At 44.2% G+C, this 18,864-nt stretch overlaps 1 protein-coding gene across 3 annotated transcripts in view; it reads left to right on the plus strand.

Moving 5' to 3' along the window:
• LOC140573633 (astrotactin-2-like) overlaps nucleotides 1–18,864 on the plus strand; it is a 789,110-nt gene that overhangs the window by 507,787 nt on the left and 262,459 nt on the right. For all 3 annotated transcript variants that reach the window (XM_072693130.1, XM_072693216.1, XM_072693294.1), the window contains one exon: nucleotides 3,920–4,057. In XM_072693130.1, coding sequence (XP_072549231.1) covers nucleotides 3,920–4,057 — 138 coding nt within the window. The remainder of the gene's footprint in view (nucleotides 1–3,919; nucleotides 4,058–18,864) is intronic.

The following is an 18,864-nucleotide window of genomic DNA, read 5'->3' on the forward strand; positions in this document are numbered from 1 at the left end:
ACACCAGGATGTTAGCACAGATCCAACTCCTGTAAGCTGTGAGGTGGGTGGGGCCTCCATGTTTTTTAACAATGAGCCATAGGTACTCATGACCCTGTCGCTGGGCTCACCGGTTGTCTTTTTATGAACCACTTTTGGTAGGAACTGACCACTGCATACCAGGAAACATCCCAACAAGACCTGCCTGATGTTTTGGAGATGTTCTGACCCAGTCATTGTCTAGAACATCTAGAACATCACAGTGTAGTTCTTACCATAGTGGCTCGGATTCTTCTGCTTGCCCATTTGTCCTGCTATCCTGGACAGGAGCCACTATAGATGAAGATAAACAATGTTTTCACCTGTTCACTATACATATTCTCTCCCTCCCCCCATCACACGCAACACCCCCGACACACCCCGGGCACAGCCAGCCACACCTCTTTTTCGAACCACCGCTGATGCGCCGTCACCAGGCAACCAATGCGCCTGGAGGGAAGTGCCTTACGCACCATCTAGCTGACGCCAGTGGCGGCCAGCATTGCACTAGAGTGATGTGGAGGGATAGCGCCATCTAGCCACCCTAGAGAGAGCAAGGCCAAATGCGCTTTCTCGAGGCTCAGGCTGCCGATGGCTAGCAGCTTGATCAGGACACAAACCAGCGATCCTCTGATCACAGTGACAGCGCCTTAGTCCCCTGGACCACTCCAGTGGTACTAATGTTATGGCTGATCGATGTGTATACCAAAGAACCCTTAAAGAACCCATTTAAGAGTGAACTACTGGATGAATTGTATTGGTTTGCAGGGTTTGGTGATGAATACAGTGAGTGTAGAGGTGTTGTTGTGTAATTCTGGTTAATAAGTGGATTACACTGTATGAATTCTGCCTTATGCAATGACTTAACTAAAATATGAACACACTCGCATTGCTTAATTAGCTCAATCCGTCTGTTCTGACTGATGCACTGCCGAGGTTGGAGCGTGCCATAATCATTACTTATAGTAATTATCATTTCTTGCCTTGCCAATTAACAGTCCATCACTGTTTAATTAGCGAATTTACAAAGCACATGAGGTAAATGTTTCCCAGCTTTCAAAGCATAAAGTCTGTCAAAATGCCATTTTTTTTTCTCTGCACCTTCGGCAAGCCAGAATTTACACCAGCCCTCCTCCGTCACCTTACTTACCCTGACTGTCATCACTCTCCACCGGCTGACGACACAATCATTTAATGCAGGCGGTCTGGAGCTGATGGATGGTCTGGAGAAGGAGCCAATCGATGGCCCTTCTAGTGTCAGCTGATGAGCTGGACCACGGGTGTGTTATTTATGAGTGGAAGTGTGTATTGATTCCAGGTGATTCACTGTGTACTTGTCTATATCATAGGTCAGGGACCCGCTTTACTTAGTGGTCAAGCTTTAGAAGGACCGATACTGACAAGTGATGGGCAAAGTGGTTTTTATTCCTAGAATAGAGGTTGTCATCGTTTTTTCTAATATTCCAGATGACTGTCTTTGACTGCACCTCAGTTGGAGAGAATTGAGTAGTGGGTCTTCTAGAAACTACAGTGATACACTGTTAAAAATGTAAAGTCAGGTGTTTTTGATGTTAACTCAACTTTCTTCAGTCCGAAGTTCCATATTGAGTTGAGCCTCAAAAACATCAGTAAATGAGCTGCAGCAAAACCTAACTAGATTAAATACTGTATAAGATGTTAAGTCTGTAGCTCCTCCCACCTAAACCAGTTTACTTTTTATCATCAGGTCAGAACTCCACCTATTACATGATGTCCCCAGACTGTGAAGCTTTTCTGGGACCCCTTGCTGGGGTTTAAACTTATGGGAATCTCCTTACATTTGATGAGCAGCAGTTAGACTGTAGGGCCGGTCTAGAGCCATTTAAGATGACTGTGTGTGGAGTGAGGTGACTGTCAAACTGCCTGCTTGTCAAGAGACTCAGGAGATCAGTAGTTCAGATCCAGCAACAACACAGCCCTCCATGGTCTCCTCGAGGCCTCCTCCATGTGATAGGGGGAGTTTTAACCTGCAGAATGAACAGTAAACAGATTGAGGGGGAGGAGCCACAGACTAAACATCTTACACAGTATTTCATCTAGTTAGTTTCTGCTGCAGCTCATTTTCTAATGTTTTTGAGGCTCAACTTAATCCAATGACCAAATGCAGAAGTGAATTTTTTTTTTAAAGAACTTTCAAACGCTCATTCTAAAAGCGAGTTTACACGTCAATTTGAGGACCATATGGGTAGCCCAGCTGGGAACCATGTTGTTTTGTTCTTGGGTTCCATGTGGGCTCAGCATATGGAAGCCCACCAAGGTCAGTGATGGCACCAGGAAGAGTTGTATAGTGCATCAGGGCCTAGATGGGATCTATGCATGATTAAAGATGGCTGTAACCATAGGGCCCAGTAAACATGCATGAGTAAACCCAGACCTAGCCCATGTTCCAGAGGAACAGAGGAACAGGGATTAACTCATCTGAGTGATAGTGTGAGTACTGGTGTCACATGCATTAAATTTAGCATTTTCTTTTTACTTTTGTCAACAAATGAATCCATGCTTGAATAATTAATTCAAGTGGAAGCGATTTGTAGCACATCTGAATCTCTGACCTCCATTTATTACTTCACAAAATCAGAGCGCGCTAATTGGCAGTGTATCATCAGTTCAGGGTGACTTCTAGAAAGTCAGATTCACAGCGACTGATTTGTAAAACTCCAAGCGAAGGAGATCCACTTAATATTCCTTATTCGTTGGTAAGTAGATTAATTTCAGCGGGCTAATGATCCGTTCACTGGAGACAACATTAAGTGCTTTATCAAGAATGTCACTGAGCGGTTAGCGCCGAACTTCAATGAAAGTAAACAGAAAGTGGATCACAGTCAGGCGGTTGATTACTGTACGCCAGCAGGCAGACGAGGAGGGTGCGAAGGCCTCTAAGGTGGACGATAAAACGACTTTGGTAGGGCGGTCGATGGCCTCGTTGATCTTTTGTAAGGCGCTTTGTATTGACGCCTGGGTGGAGCGCCTGATGATTCATGTGCTGTCTGTAATCGTAGACTCTCAATAACAGTTATGTAAGGACTTATATATATATAAGAGATCTGCCTCAGATACTGTATGTTTGTGCCTTGGCCTTCCTGCCATCACTGCTGTTACCAAACCTTGTATCTCTGACTCACAACCTTTATAGGAGACAAAAAATAAAAGCAATACACAGATTTCAAATGTCCAAATGTCCCTGTAGAGAAGTCTCGCTGATAGAATAGGACTCTCTAAAGCAGATAAACAGGAACCTATTGGCACCATGCTGCCTAAGGCCAGGCGTGGGCTAGAGGGGTATAATGTCCCCCAGCATTGAGCTGTGGAGGAGTGAAAGAACTGGCCTCACTAACGCTCTTGTCGCTGAATGCAATCAAATCCTAACTGCAATGCTTCTCCAAAATCTAGTAGAAAGCCTTCTTCTTCCCTGGACAGTAGAGACAGTTACTCCAACAAAAGTAGGATCTAATCTTTTTTTTAATAACCTTGATTTCAGAAGAAATTATTAATACAAAGGTGTCCCAATACTTTTGTCCATTGCATATATGCATAAAATATCTATAATATATATCATAATATATGCTATATACACACCATGTCCAATCTCACAACTGTTGAGCATTGCTTTGTGGGCAGAGCCTGGATAATTTATGAAATCTAGCCTAGCCAAATGTGTCCATCATCGTCCTTCTCCACATGTCAGCTCTTCCACAACAGAACTTAAGTCTAAATGTTTATGCTGTGTCACGACAGCTGTTTATTCAGGCAACATTATTGGCCTGGCTTTTCTTGGTCATTATGGATTTCTGCTGCTGTCGAGTTAAAGCTGGCATTCTTGGCTTGCTCCCTGATGGGCTGCTGTTTGTCGTTGTCCATGCAGGTCGTCCTACAGCCTGGGCCAAGGCCTTTGGCTGCCGGTCAGCAAGAGCTTTGTCGTGCCGCCTGTTGAGCTGTCCATCAACCCCATCGCCAGCTGCAAGACTGACGTGCTGGTCACAGAGGACCCGGGGGAAGTCCGGTGAGTGTTTCAAAGCTGACTGCCCAATATAGTGACCCAAACCTCAGTGTGTGAGAAGAGTTTCAGATGTGTTCATGTTGTAGTGGAGGTTTGGTGATGCTCCCAGGAAAGTAGATACTTAACTGGGCATGAAGTGGTACCAACATGTCTGCTGCTGGGGCTTTTTATTGTGGCATATTCTAATGGAATTATTGTTGTCTTTGAGGTATGTTGATTGTTGATTGACCCCCTGTCTTGATTGGCTCATTATTTTATTATTATTATTATTATTTTCATTTTTAAGAGTTTCTTTACCCCTTTAACTCATTTAAGGTACACAACTGGACTCTTCAATCAACGAGAGATTGACATCCTGATGTATTTTCTTGTGATATGTTTAAAAACTGTGTTTATAGCTGATATCTGGCTGTTTGTGGATCTGCAGAAAGTTATTTTCTCCAGTAAAACCAACTCAAGGTTCTAGATCTCTTTCAGATGAAGTGGAAAACCTTTTTGACCGGTGTTTTATTACCAACCCTTTTAAAGAAGTTATGTAATAACTAAAGGTTTGGGAGAAGGACCACGCCCCAATTCCTTCTCTTCATTACTACACGCTATATAGCTCCTCCCGATTGTCCAATTTTATCCATCCTCTGTCCGGCAAGTGGGGTCTGGCTTCGGGTCCCATCAGCTGTGACAGCAGTGTCGTCCTTAAAACTACCATTTTTTCTTTATACCCCTCTTTCATACCCACTACATATGGTGAGATCTAGCTTCAGAAGCATTCCCAAAGTGTGAGTACAATTCAGGATTGATATAGAGCAACTTGTTGCCATATGGCATCAGCATTCAACAATGACCCTGCATTCTGCAATGCATTCATTCTGAGAGTTAATGCCAACTCAACTGCTATTCGTTCCTAAAAATAAAGGTACTATATATAAAAGAAAAAACTAACAGCGATGTGTGAAGGCAAACTGGAAAGATAAAAATGATTGAGACATCAAGGGGTGATTCCATTGAACTTCTAAGTCTGTGGTCTGAGGAACCACCACATGATGTCTTTATCATGTACTTTTAATTTTACCCAATTATCCTCAATTTTAGTAGTCCAACTACCTAACCCACTCCCCATCCAACACATGTAATGCTCCTGACACTGGAAGAGTGAGTACCTACACATGCACAACCAAGCACCGCCTCTTTTCGAACTGTAGCCGATGCAACATCACCAGGCTAGCAGTCACCCGTGCCGGCCAGCATTCCACTGAAGTGATGTTAGGAGAGAAAGCTCCATCTACTTATCCAGACAGAGCAATACCAGTTGTGCCCTCTCAGGCTCCGGCTGCTGACTGCAGGCAGCATGACCCGGGATTCAAACCAGAAATACCAGCAAACCAGTAATAATTGTACCTTAATAATAGAATGTAGGTATTATATTATTGGTCATTACAGTTTTGACCAAATGCATGCAAATTGTTCTTACATTTTTGAGAAATTATTACAACACTCAACAAGTTCTACATAAATAATAAAAGTCCCCAGTGTCAAATTGCAAGGTATTGGTTTCCTCATGATGTTGCCAGATGACAGCCAAAAATACTCCAACCCCCACACAACTGTCCATCTAATCTATTATTTACACCATGTTCAAAATCCAGAAAATAATGTTTTTTGTTTCACAGGAATTTCATAATTCATGGAGTAAAGAGATATAATTGAGATGTAAATAATTAATGGACAAGAGAGTATTCACCTGTAAGTCTTCCTAAAATAGCTTGTCCTAGTTTGCTAGCGATGCTCTTTCCCATTCTATGTTACTGGTAAAACCTAAAAAAAATACAAAGGTGTTTTTTTTACTAGATAATTTCTTTCACATCCCACTTTCACAGATGTTACACTTTCACATAACGCAATCTTAAATAATTAATGAGACCATAGAAGAACCGCTTTTGGTCCCATAAAGAACCTGTTTTGTGAATGAGAAGTAAATGCATAGATTCACAACCATGTCTTGAACCTTTAAAAGGGTTCCTCATATCAAAAATGGTTCCTTATGGAACCCACATGCAGTACATAAACTATATGGACAAAAATGTTGGGTGTTTTAAATAGAGTTGGACTAACTGGCTCTACTGTCCAGGGGAGGCTTCTGGCTTTCTGCTACTTTCTGCTTGGAGCATTGCTGTGCAGATCTGATTGCATTCAGTGGCTAGAGCATCTGTCTCTTTACCTTCTCTGAGTAAATGGTCACCCAGCCCAACCTGCTGGAAGATTGCCTGCTGAGGTCTCCTCTACCTGCGTCAGACCAGCTGCCACCTACCAGCAGGCCTCGCCCCCACCACCACCCATGCCAGATCAGCGGCACACCCTCCTACCACTGCTACCTGTTTAATGACCATGTTAAAACCTGGGTGGACTCTTAACTATCTGCCACTATTAATAATATTACCACTATTAACTATCTACACCATGATTAGTATATTATGATTATCATAATATCAGAGCAGTTTACGTGATTTGGTAACTTTTATCAATTTATAATTAGTTCTGATCAGAGGAGGATGGGTCGGGTCCCCCTTATGAGTCTTGGTTCCTCCCAAGGTTTCTTCCTCCAGCTCTGAGGGAGTTTTTCCTTGCCACTGTCGCCGTTGGGGCTCACTGGGGGTCTTGGATCCTTCAAGTCTTACGTTATTTCTTTTTTGTCTCTTTCTTTTACTAATAGCTAATTATGTAAAGCTGCTTTGTGACGACAACAGTTGTAAAAAGCTATACAAATAAATTTGACTTGACTTGACTAGACCGTTAGTAAGGTCAGGATGTTGGATAATTACCATTTCTACCTCAGCCCCAACTCCCCAACTCATCCCCAAGCTATTGAAAATGATCACCATCATTCCAGAGAACGCAGTTCTTTCACTGCTCCACAGCTCAATGCTGGGGGGCTTTATGCCCCTCTATAGCCCATGCCTGGCATTAGCCAGCGTAGTGCCAATAGCTTCATGTTGATCTGCTCCAGACAGTCCTGTTCTATTAGCAGTACTTCTCGACTCGACTGGGACTAGACAAGCAGTGTCCGCTTAAAGTAGCTGAATGCTTTCATTAGAATGGGGTGTCCACAAACTTTTTTTGGACATGTAGTGGATGAAAGTGGATGGAAATCTGAAGGATCGAGTCATCCTAGATAACGTACTGCAACATATTCTTCCACAAAAACACACAACATTGTATTCAAACTTTTTCTGAACTTGCAGTTGATGTCAGATTGTGAAAACATGGTCTTGTGAGTCTCTCAGAGTGCATTTCTCTCCCCGGTGAGAAGTTTAGTTCCTCATGTTTCTACCTACGCACTTCCTGAAGGCAAAACCCTCTCAATGTCACTGCCTCCCACCTCTTTATTTCTGATGCTAAGTGATAGGCTCCAAACCTGCCGTTGACACGAACACCCCTCCGGGGAAACAGCTATTTATTTTGCCTTCGCACGTAGCGAAACTGCTCGCATCGTTCGGAGCTCCTCTTACAATATCAGCATGAGCGCTGACAAGGTTCAGTCATAGGCCGTAAGCGCGTCTACTTCTACTTCTTCTGAGACTTCCAGGAGATATTAAATCACACCCGCTGCATAGTAAAAGGCATGTTGGCCAATGATTTGCTGGTTTATTTTAAACGTCCATTTATCGGCTCATAAATTTGAGCTTAAAAGCCTGTCGGCCAAGGAATTATATACTAAGGAGATTCTAGTCCATTATAGAGGAAATTTAAGCCGCTGCGAGACACGTCCAAGTATTATACAGTCTATGCCAAAAGTAATGCACTGCTTAAAGGTGAGGTTAGTGATTAATAGCTCTATCAGTTCATGCAGTTCACAGAGTTGGGTGGCTAGGCTTCACTGTGTTTTCAAATCAGATGTAATGTGTCTGGTCCATTTGGTTTTTAGAAAGAAACACACACTCAGATCAAGGCCATTACTGAATTTAGCAAGACATTAGTTCTAATGTACATTTGTGATGAAGCAGCAATGTTCAATTGGCATATTGCTTGAGGATGGTGCACTGGAAATTCACCTACAGCTCTCAAATAAATCAAATAATCAAAATCCACTAAAATACCCTGCATTTCCATGTAGTTGCTTTGTTCCTCATGTCTTCGGCAGGTCTTGACAACATTCAGAAGATCAATGTTTTCTAACCCTGGTCTTGGGTTAGAAAACATTTCAGTGTGGTGCAAAGCTAGTCAACCAGTTCCGAAGCCCCTAGGGGTGTTCTCTAGAAACAAGGTTGGGACATAATGACCTAGAAGCCGAGACAACTGCTGTAAAATGGACAGTAAAATACATTGGTCCTGACGACGCCCTGCCCTGAACATGTTAGTCAGCTGCCTGCTTTAAGACACCCCCTTCAACCCTGAAAGGGCTTGTTAATGAGTCTGACTGCCAAAAGACTGGTGCCTCTAGGACCAGGTTTGAGAAACACTGGCCTAGAACAGTGTTCTGGTGAACCCCTGCACATTCTGTTCTCAACACACCTGATCCAGCTCATCAGCTCACCAACAAGCTCTTCCCTAGGTGAGGTAGGGAAGTAAATGGTCACCCAGTCCGACCTGCTGGAAGATTGCCCGCTGAGGTCCCCTCTACCTGTGTCAGACCAGCTGCCACCTACCAGCAGGCCCCGCACCCACCACCACCCATACCGGACCAGCGGCACACCCTCCTACCACTGCTACCTGTTTAATGACCATGTTAAAACCTGGGTGGACTCTTAACTATCTGCCACTATTAATAATATTACCACTATTAACTATCTACACCATGATTATTATATTATGATTATGATCAGAGCAGTTCAACAGTCTGACTTTGACCCAATTTTGCATGTTGACATAGCTGCACAGCTTCTCATGTCTTGGGCTGGTCCTGAAAACTTCAATTTAAGAGCCTAGAGTGGACAACCTGTCCTACACATTTTAGCATTTACCCTGTTCCCAATACACCTGATCCAGCTAATCAGCTCACCAACAAGCTCTTCCCTCGGTGAGGTACCTCCATGACCAGGGCTGGAAACCACTGGCATAGGACTCCGTCAAGATGACTGCCAAGTCACATCAGACTCTGACTCGGTTACAAACCTGATTCTCAGTGGTAACTTTTCTCCACCAAAGATGTGATTCTCATGCTGTAGACAGGTGCTTAGAGGAGTGTTTCCTAACCCTGGTCCTGGAGGACCCTGAGTTGAAGGTGGTGTGTTAGAAGGAAACCAGTACAATGTCCAGAGCAGATGACAAAACTGTGGACCAACTCTTCTACATGGTGCCATGTGCCATTTTACATTTTCTCTTGGGCTGGTCTGGACAACATCCAGAAGACCCTAGATTAGAGGTTCCCAACCCTGGTCCCAACACACCTGATCCAGCGAGTCAACAAGTTACCAAGCCCCTCCTGGTGTTCTCTAGGACCAGTGCAGGGAAGAAATGACCTAGAAGTCTCTTGTATGACTGGACTGCCGAGACAACTGCTGAATGGACAGACTCATGGGACATGGACTTGTAACTTCCCTATGCAGTGCTGACAAGTGGAAGATAGGTTCTTCTATAGTTCTTGGTCATTGGTCCCTCTCAGTGGATCCTATCCATTGTAGCGACTGTAAATACAGTCAAAGGTTCTACTCCTCAATGGCTTCTTGTTTCATAGAGGCTCTTGAGGAGACCTGGATCTTCACATTGCTGCTGCTTTTGTTAGTTTGCTGCTGGTTGGTTTATCCAGAGTAGGCTGGAGGCAACCCCTCCAGCCTTTAAAACCCATTTAAAAGCTGTAATAGAACAAGAAGAGCTACAACTGTGGATTCCACTTGAGCAAGCAAAGAATGGGTTGAGTGGTTCAAATGACCCCTTGTATTGTTTATTAATAAATAAATATCTTCTGAAAAGCCTTCTATGACTGAACCAGCAAGTTTCTGTCTTCCTTATAGAGTGAGGGAAGGTGGAAATAAAAGCCCTGTGATTGCTCAGAGCAAACTCATTTAGCTTACACTGCTATCAGTGGTGATGTGATTGGATTTCGGTGGTTGTAGAGCGTCGTGACCAGCAGAGCAGGAACACTCTTCACTCTGAGTGTGGAAACTCCAGTAGTGAAGTTGCATGGGAAAGCAAACATGGCTAATCCTCTCGGTGCCAGGCCGATAATGCAGCTGTCAGCTGTGTGGTGGGACATCTGGGCTTTGGCAAATCAAGGTCTGCTGCAGGGAAAAGAGGGAATGGGGATGCTGGTGGTTTAGGCACAACATACAGTGAGTGTTCCTGTGTAGAAGAGCCTGCTTTTGATTCACGATGACTGCTTATAATAAATAAATATGCTGGTCTAGCTGCACGTGTGAGACGAAAATACAGTTCTGCTCAACAGATAAAGGGACAAAGGAGAACATTTGAGAGATAAACATGAAGCACATTGGTCAAATGGTACAGTATGGGAGGAGATGCCTTGCGATGCAGTTGGTAGCTACCCCAGATTTTCTTTTAGCATCAGTCTTTGGCTTATCTCATGAATCTTTCCACTGGGTGGTCCAAGTGTCTCTGCTTAATCCTGCTCAGTAATATCACTAAGTATCTCACTGATCATCATTCATCCAATTATGTCTAAATCTTAATGAGAAAGACCAAACCACCCAGTAAGAAGAAAACCAAGATGGTTGAACTGAAAGCCCTTGATTGGACTTTCATGGACTTCCTGGACTTGTTTTGAGTTGCTCTTCACTACATCCGGAGAATTCGATCCTTCCTCTCTAGAGAGTCGCCCAGGTGCTCGTTCAGTCTCTCCTCACTTTAAGACTTGACCACTGCAGCTCTCTTCTGGCTGGTCTCCCTCTGCGCACCATCAGACCCCTGCAACTGATCCAGAATGCAGCAGCACGGGTCAGGTCGTCTTCAACGTTTCCAAGCTCAGCCATGTTCAGCTCCTCCTCTGCTGCGTTCTCTCTTCACTGTAGCTTCCTGTAGCTGCTGCCCAGGTCATCAGATTCAGGACCCTGACGCTGGCCTACAAAGCCAAGACTGGACCAGCCAGCCCCTCTGTACTTGATGGCACCGATGGCACCGGAAGACGAGCGTCCAGACTTTTTACTGTCCTGCACCGAAGTGGTGGAACGAACTTCCCCTGGGTGTCCGAACAGCAGAGTCCAACGCTCGCTGTCTTCAAACCCAGACTGAAGACCCTCCTCTTCTGAGAGGACTTGGGTGAAGAGTAGAGTATTATGGTCTAAGATTAGAGGATCTTTGAATTTTTAGTCTATTCAGACTAGCTGAGGTTTTTCTTGGGTAAATAGCAAAGCACTTTTGTAGGTCACTCTGGAGAAGAGCGTGGTTGGTGTGGCACAACAGATGAAACCACTAGCTGCCATGAGCTATTACACCATGTGGGAGACCAGGGTTCAATTCCCAGTCTGGGTACCCTGCACCCTGCACCAAGTCCTTGGGCAAGACTCCTAACACTGTATTGGCCCACCTCTGTAATACAAGTAACCTTGTAAGTCGCTCTGCTTAAGAGCGTCAGCTAAATGCCGTAAATGTAAATGTACATCCATAGATGAGCCTGGAGCACTGATTCCCAACCCTGGTCCTGAAGGACGCCTTAAAAAATACACTAAACAATAAATCAAAATAATAAGTACAAAAAATACTAGCAGTAATAAAATTCAGAAAATTAACATCTGTACAGCTGTGCAAATGATCATAGTGCAGATGTTATGCATGTTATATATCAGTACTGTGGTTTAGTGAGATTTAGAAGCTCCGTTCAGTTATAGATTAAGTTTATTGATTAGGGTGTGAGGTGTCCACTGTGGTTTAGGAGAGCTACAGCTCCAATGACCAAGGTTGGAAACCACTGGCCTAGGGGCTCTATTGTGGGACTGGACAAAAGGACGATGCCAAGATGACTGCCTTGTGGACAAACGTGGACTCAGGTAAGGGTTGAACTTTCCTATGGCCAGAGGATGGATGAAGGTGAGTTCTTCGCGGCTTCCTGTATTCCTTCTATTCTATTCCTTCTTTCATGCTCACTGGGGACCCTGCTGTAATGAAACTGTGGAGTACCGGTACTGTACCTCCTGCTGTCTGAGCATTTTGCACCTCTCTTGTTTGTTTGAATACGACACAGATACGCTTGTTAGATTCAAATATCTGAGATTAACGAGCGACGAGGAAAAATATTCCCAATTGAAAACACTTTGATTCAAAAGACAAACAAGCTGGTTCTGTAGAATTCAGAGGGATTTAATAATGATCTGTGTTTTAGGAGGTAGCTCAACTCCTCCGTATCTAATCACTGTGTGGGGATTCAGGCCTTGATTTATAGGACGCGATTGAGAATGAAAATAAATGCTCGGCAGACGGTGTGATTTAGGATTCGTTCCGTTTTCCTTCATAGCAGAACAGTTTAATTAGCTCTTGCTTTCTCGCTCTCCCGTGAATATTTATCTCCCCCTTTCACATTTTATTGCCTTTTTTTCCTCACCCCCCCCCCTTCCTTTTAATATGCTAGCACTAACGCTAATGTTATTTATCAAAAAAAAAAAAAAACTGTTCCTTGTTCAAACAGGCCCGAACTTTGCGACAGATAGGCTCTTGCCCCTTGGAGAGTCGGTGTTGTGAATGATTTATTAGGCTTAATTAGTATTTAACATCATGCCAGGAACGAAATAATAACTGGGAGAACATTAATGACGGAAACATACATTTCATGAGTGATTAGCGGAGTTTCAGAGGAATACATTAAGTCACTTTAATGTATCTGGATGATAATTAGTTCATAGCTACACGGGAAATGTCTGTCAGATCATGGCACTCAATAAATAATGAAGACTCTTAATTATGCTAATAATATGCAAAGAGGAGGCTCGTAAGTGGAGGATGCTTATTGGAGTGAAGAGGGAAGGGGGGGGGGACACAAACAAGCACAATCTGCCCCTGAAAGGGAAATTAGGGACAATGTCCATGTACTGTAAAGCAGTATCCATATGGGGTGAGATACCACAGCAACCACTTAGCAACACCATAATAACCACCTAGCAGCACCATAATAACCACCTCACAGCCATTTAGACATCATAGCAGCCCCCTGGGAAACCACACCGGCCACTTAGCAACAGCATCGCAAGCACCTGAGATACCATAGCAATCACCTGGAAACACCATAGCAACCACCTCTCAGCCATTTAAGAAGCACCATAGAAACCCCCAGAAATACCACAGCAACCACTTAGAAACACCATAGCAATCATCTAGCAACAACATAACAACCCCTTTGCAGCCACTTAGGTACACCATACCAGCCCCCTGGAAAACAACAGTATTCACTTAGGAACATGATAGCAACCACCTGGCAACACCAAAGCAACCAGTTCACAGCCACTTAGCAACACCATAGCAACCCCCAGCGATACCACAGCAACCACTTAGCAACACCATAGCAGCCCCCTGCTAAACCACAGCGACCACTTAGTAACAGCATCACAACCACCTTAGATACCATAACAACCACCTGGCAACACTATAGCAACCACCTCACAGCCACTTGAGCAGCACCATAGAAACCCCCAGGGATACCACAGCAACCACTTAGCAACACCATAGCAATCATCTAGCAACACCATAGCAATCAATCACCTTACAGCCACATAGGTACACCATAGCAGCCCCTTGCGAAACCACAGTAGCCACTTAGCAACCCCATAGAATCCACCTGGCAACACCATAGCATCCAGCTCACAGCCACTTAGCAACATCATAGAAATCCCCAGGGATACCACAGCAACAACTTAGCATCATACATCATAATAACCACCTAGCAACACCATAGCAACCACCTCACAGCCACTTAGCAACACCATAGCAACCCCCTGGAATACCACAGCAACCACTTAGCAAAACCATAGCAACCACTTAGCAACACCATAGCAACCCCCTGGAATACCACAGCAACCATATAGCAAAACCATAGCAGCCACCTAGCAACACCATAGCAACCACCTCACAGCCACTTATCAACACCATAGCAACCACAAGGGATACCATAGCAACTGCCTAGCAACCCCCCACTAACAAACCCAGCGTGAGTCGTCCGCAGTAGAGTAAGCAAACGAACATTGAGCCTCAAGGCTGAAGGAAAACTGTTGCTGGAGCAGATTGGCACTCAAAGCTTTGATCCATTAAGAGCTAAACACTGTTTTATGGCAAAACCTGCTCCATACGGACGTTTAATCAGCTTCAGTGAGTGACAAGTCAATTGACTAATTAAATTTCACTCAAATGATAATGCGCTCATGTTGGGGTGAATATCCGCATGTTAAAGGATCAGAGATATTAATTTGTGGAGCTACGGCTGCTAAAGTTTGTTAATTTGAACTCTATTTAATTATATCCCTGAAGCCAATTAGATTGCCAGAAATCCCTGGCATTTAAAAAGACAGGCGCTAATCGATCGTGCGCCTGTTTGTGAGTGAGTGAGTGTGTGTGTGCATGTGAGGTAGCGTCGTTCACAGTAATGGAATGATGCAAAGCTGAATTAAAATAGCCGTGGCTTGTAATCGTCGGAGTGAAGGTTTGTTTTTAAGGGTAAAAATGAGTTTAGGTCTGACAATTATTTGGTGTGAATGGAAAACATTTAGCTCCTCGCTCAGCGGAACGAATGTGGCCTAGATTTCATCATGCTTATTATTTCACCAGGAATCACATTACTGATCCTGCTGCGCCTGTCCTGGTGTTAGTCTTACTGCTAGGTCCCACTTTATAGAGGCCTGTATAATGCCTGTCTAATAAGTGTGCTGTGACATACTCACAAACCCTGCAACAGCCGTCCTGGTGAGGGATCTACTGTGACAGATGGATTACAGCGGTGCGGCTTATCTAAATACACATTTATCAAATTTGATTAATTTGATTAATTATGATTGAGAAATGCGAATCAATATAAGTTATATATAAGTTTTAGACAACACCGTTCCAACTCCAGATTCTTTGGTCTGATTGTGTCATTCTGGCTTTCTGATTAGACGTACTGTTTCCATATAGTAACAATTTTTGTCCCATACAATAGTAACACCATAGCAACCACCTGACAACTGCCTAGCAACACCATTCCAACCCCCTGGGATAGCAACTGCTTAGCAACCACCTAGTAAAACCACTAAGCAAAGCCATACAATATGGCTATTATTGCATATAGTACCATATAGCAACTACATTGCAAACCCTGGGATATCATAGCAACTGCTTAGCCATCACAGAGCAACATTCTAGCAACCACTAAGCAACTAGATAGCAACCACCTAGCAACACAATAGCAACCATCTTGGATACCATATCAACTATCTACCAGCAACAACTGGCAACCTTGCATACTTTATCAACCACAAAGCTACTGTCTAGCAACCACCTAGCAACTCATAGCAAGTACCTGGAATACCATATTAACCACCTAGCAACACCCTAGCAACCATCTTGGGTACCATATCAACTATATAGCAATATTATAGCAACCTCATAACAATCACCTGGGATATCATAGCAATGGTCTAGCAACCTTGCATACTATATCAACCACAAAGCTACTGTCTAGGAACCACCTAGCAACACCACAGCAACTATCAGGGATACCACACCAATTGTCTTGCAACCACTGAATGAATAACTGTCTAGCAACCACTAAGCAACAACATAACAACCACTTAGCAGTTTTAAACCCTAGTAAACATACAGAAACAGCCTAGCGACTGTTGCTGGGAAATGTCAGGAAACCATGTGGGAGCCTCGGGTTCGATTCCTGGTCTGGGTGACTATGCTGCTCTACGCCAATTGGAGTCCGCGGGCAAGACTCCTAACTCTGCATCTGCCTACCTCGGTTAGAAATCATACACTATAAACATGAAAGGCATTTGCACATCTGTGCCAGCAATGGATGCAACTTAAAGAAGGTGAATGCATTCTTTAGAAGGGGTGTCCACAAACACGAAATGTCCAAATGTTTGTGGACACCCCTTCTAAAGAATGCATTCACCTTCTTTAAGTTGCATCCATTGCTGGCACAGATGTGCAAATGCCTTGTCTAGTCCCTGCAAAGAGGTACCACCATGCCTAAATCTAGAGGTGGGCTAGAGGGGTATAAAGCCCCCCAGCATTGAGCTATGGAGCAGTGGAAGAACTGTGGAATTCTCTGGAATGATGGTTGGTGGTGCTCCATCCAACATAAGCTACCATAGTATGTGGGAGACGGGGGGTTCGATTCCCGGTCCTTGGGCAAGACTCCTAACACTATTCTGGCGAGAAACTTTGTATCGCTGTAGATATAAGAGTCAGCTAAACGCCATAAATGTAAAAATATAATCATTATAATTATAACTAATTATATTTAGATGAACTGCTGAGTCACAGACAGCGTAGATACACATATATCTACAAAGGCTTTACTACTGTAATCCTTCCGTAACAGCACATGCATCGCCTAGCAGGGGTTGTTAATGTGTCGCTGGTTATTCCAGACACTCAGTAAAAAACAGGTCTCTTGTTTCTACTCATTTCATTGCATTTATTCATGAAGACCAGAAAGAACGGAATCCAGTCACGAAGTAGTACTGTTAGCATTTCCAGCATTCCTCTGGTATCTTTACGAGCTAAGAGAGCGCTGGCAGCTTCACAAGGTCTTATTAGCTGTCTCCATTCATTCTGGCCCGTGGTGAAGTATGGTGAGATTTTCTAATCAATACCTCCACTCGGAGCTGGCTTGCCATGCAGGTAGTGTTTTGACCTTGTGTCAGCTTTATGACTGGATCTGTCCTCACTCGGAATCAGCCTTTCCGCTAAGCCAGGGAGGCTTTCCGTGGAATAACACCGCAAAGAACTTTAGCTGCTGCAAGCTAACAACATTTTGTGGATCCTCCTTCATCCTCAAAACATACATCAAATCCAGCCTGATGTCCCAGATACACAAATTAGCATATTTTAATGCTTTTGCTCCATTAGAACAAATCATTCCTGCAAGTCCTTCCTGAGGACAAGCCTTGTGCTTGATTTAGCAGATGCGCTAGCTCCATACTAGGCCTCCTACTCTGCAGTACATCAGAAGAGCTTATGCAAGCTAACAGTGTTTGGTTGATGCTCACAATTAAATATGGGCTTAAATAAGCATAAACGATATGTTCGAATGTTTGTGGACACCCCTTCTAATGAATGCATTCAGCTACTTTAAGTTGCACCAGTTGCTGACACAGGTGTGCAAATGCACATGAACACAGATTTTCTAGTCCCATACTGCCTAATGCCAAGCGTGGGCTATAGAGGGGTATAAAGCCCCCCAGCTTTGAGCTGTGGAGCAGTGGAAGAGCTATGGAGCTCCATCCAATACTTGTGGATGAAATGAGTTTGGACGTTGGGGATGATGAGGTGGGGTGGTGATCATTAATCCAACATCCTGACCTCCATACTAATGGTCTTGTCACTGAATGCAATCAAATCCTCACAGCAGTGCTCCTCCAGAATCTATTAGAAAGCCTTCTTTCCTGGACAGTAGAGACAGTTACTCCAACAAAAGCAGGATCAGCTCGTTTTTAATGCCCTAGATCTCAGAAGAAGCAATGAACGTTTTTTTTGTCAATATAGCGTACTTCAAAAGCTAGTAGAAGTTCATCATGTTTAATACTTTAGATGTTTCTAGAACTTGGAACCTGGAACGTTACATCCCATGGTCTCGAGAGGGATCATCTGACGTCATTTGCTCACATGTGGTGGGGCTAGGACCTCTTGGACCTCTGTGATTACTGCAGTGCCTTTGGAGAATCTGGAGGCTAAAGTGAACCATGACGAGCTGAAGGCACTTCATAAACCCCACGTCCAATCAATGGCTCTCCTCACATCTCCAACTGTGCTCAAAGCCCATTGTTCTGTCAATATGAAGCTGCCAATAAGTTGTGGGCGAGCGTGACAGCCCTGGCCTTTTGATGAATCGTCCACTCGGCCCACACGAGGTGGACCGAGCAGCTCCCTGGCATGGCGCCTCAAAGAAATCCATATGGCAAATCATTCAATCATCAGTTTTTAATATGGAACAGCTCCACGTCACGTTTTTATTATTTCTTTTTTTTTTTTTTTCCCCCGCAGGGCCCAAAACAGCGAGTCTGACGAGCTAGCATTGTGCGGCTTTAGTCGCACTTGTCTTGCATGTTAGATGTCTCAATTAAAGGCTGCAGGGCTTGGCGATGCCAGAGCTGCAGCCAGAATGCGTGATGAAGCCAGGCTTGTTTGCGAAGTGAGGGCACAGCCGCATTCATCAACTTCAGAGCAACCCGGACCAATTATAAGTTTGGTAATCATGCTCAGGCACAATGTTGCCTTCCAACCGAGGTGATTTATCTCCCCCCGAAGCAGCGAGGGGAGGGGGGACGGAGGAGAAAGAGAGGAAGCGAGTGGAGGGGGGGGGGAGATTAATAACAGCAGATTAATGTCACTGGCTGCATGCAACTTAATCCTGCACGGCTCCTTTGTGCCAATGCACGACGACTTTCCACAGGTGCTAATTACTCCGAGACAGGAGCCGGCCACTACAGATTAGTGCAATTAGACCACTGCCCGATAAGCCCGGTGTTTTGGCGTACAGGTGACGCCGCCTCATTCTGGATTCATAATTCTGCTCTGATAAGTGGCTGTCTGTGTAAGATAATGGCATCCGAGGGCCATTCGTCTCTGCCATCCCCTGCACACTCAAGGGTAAAGACTTTGCGCGAATAACGGCGGCTCAACCTTGGACACATTGATCTTTGTTAGTGTGCTTGTATTGTGCTGCTGAATAT

This window comes from Salminus brasiliensis, chromosome 1 (genome assembly GCF_030463535.1).
Source record: "Salminus brasiliensis chromosome 1, fSalBra1.hap2, whole genome shotgun sequence".
In the NCBI taxonomy this organism is placed as follows: domain Eukaryota; kingdom Metazoa; phylum Chordata; class Actinopteri; order Characiformes; family Bryconidae; genus Salminus; species Salminus brasiliensis.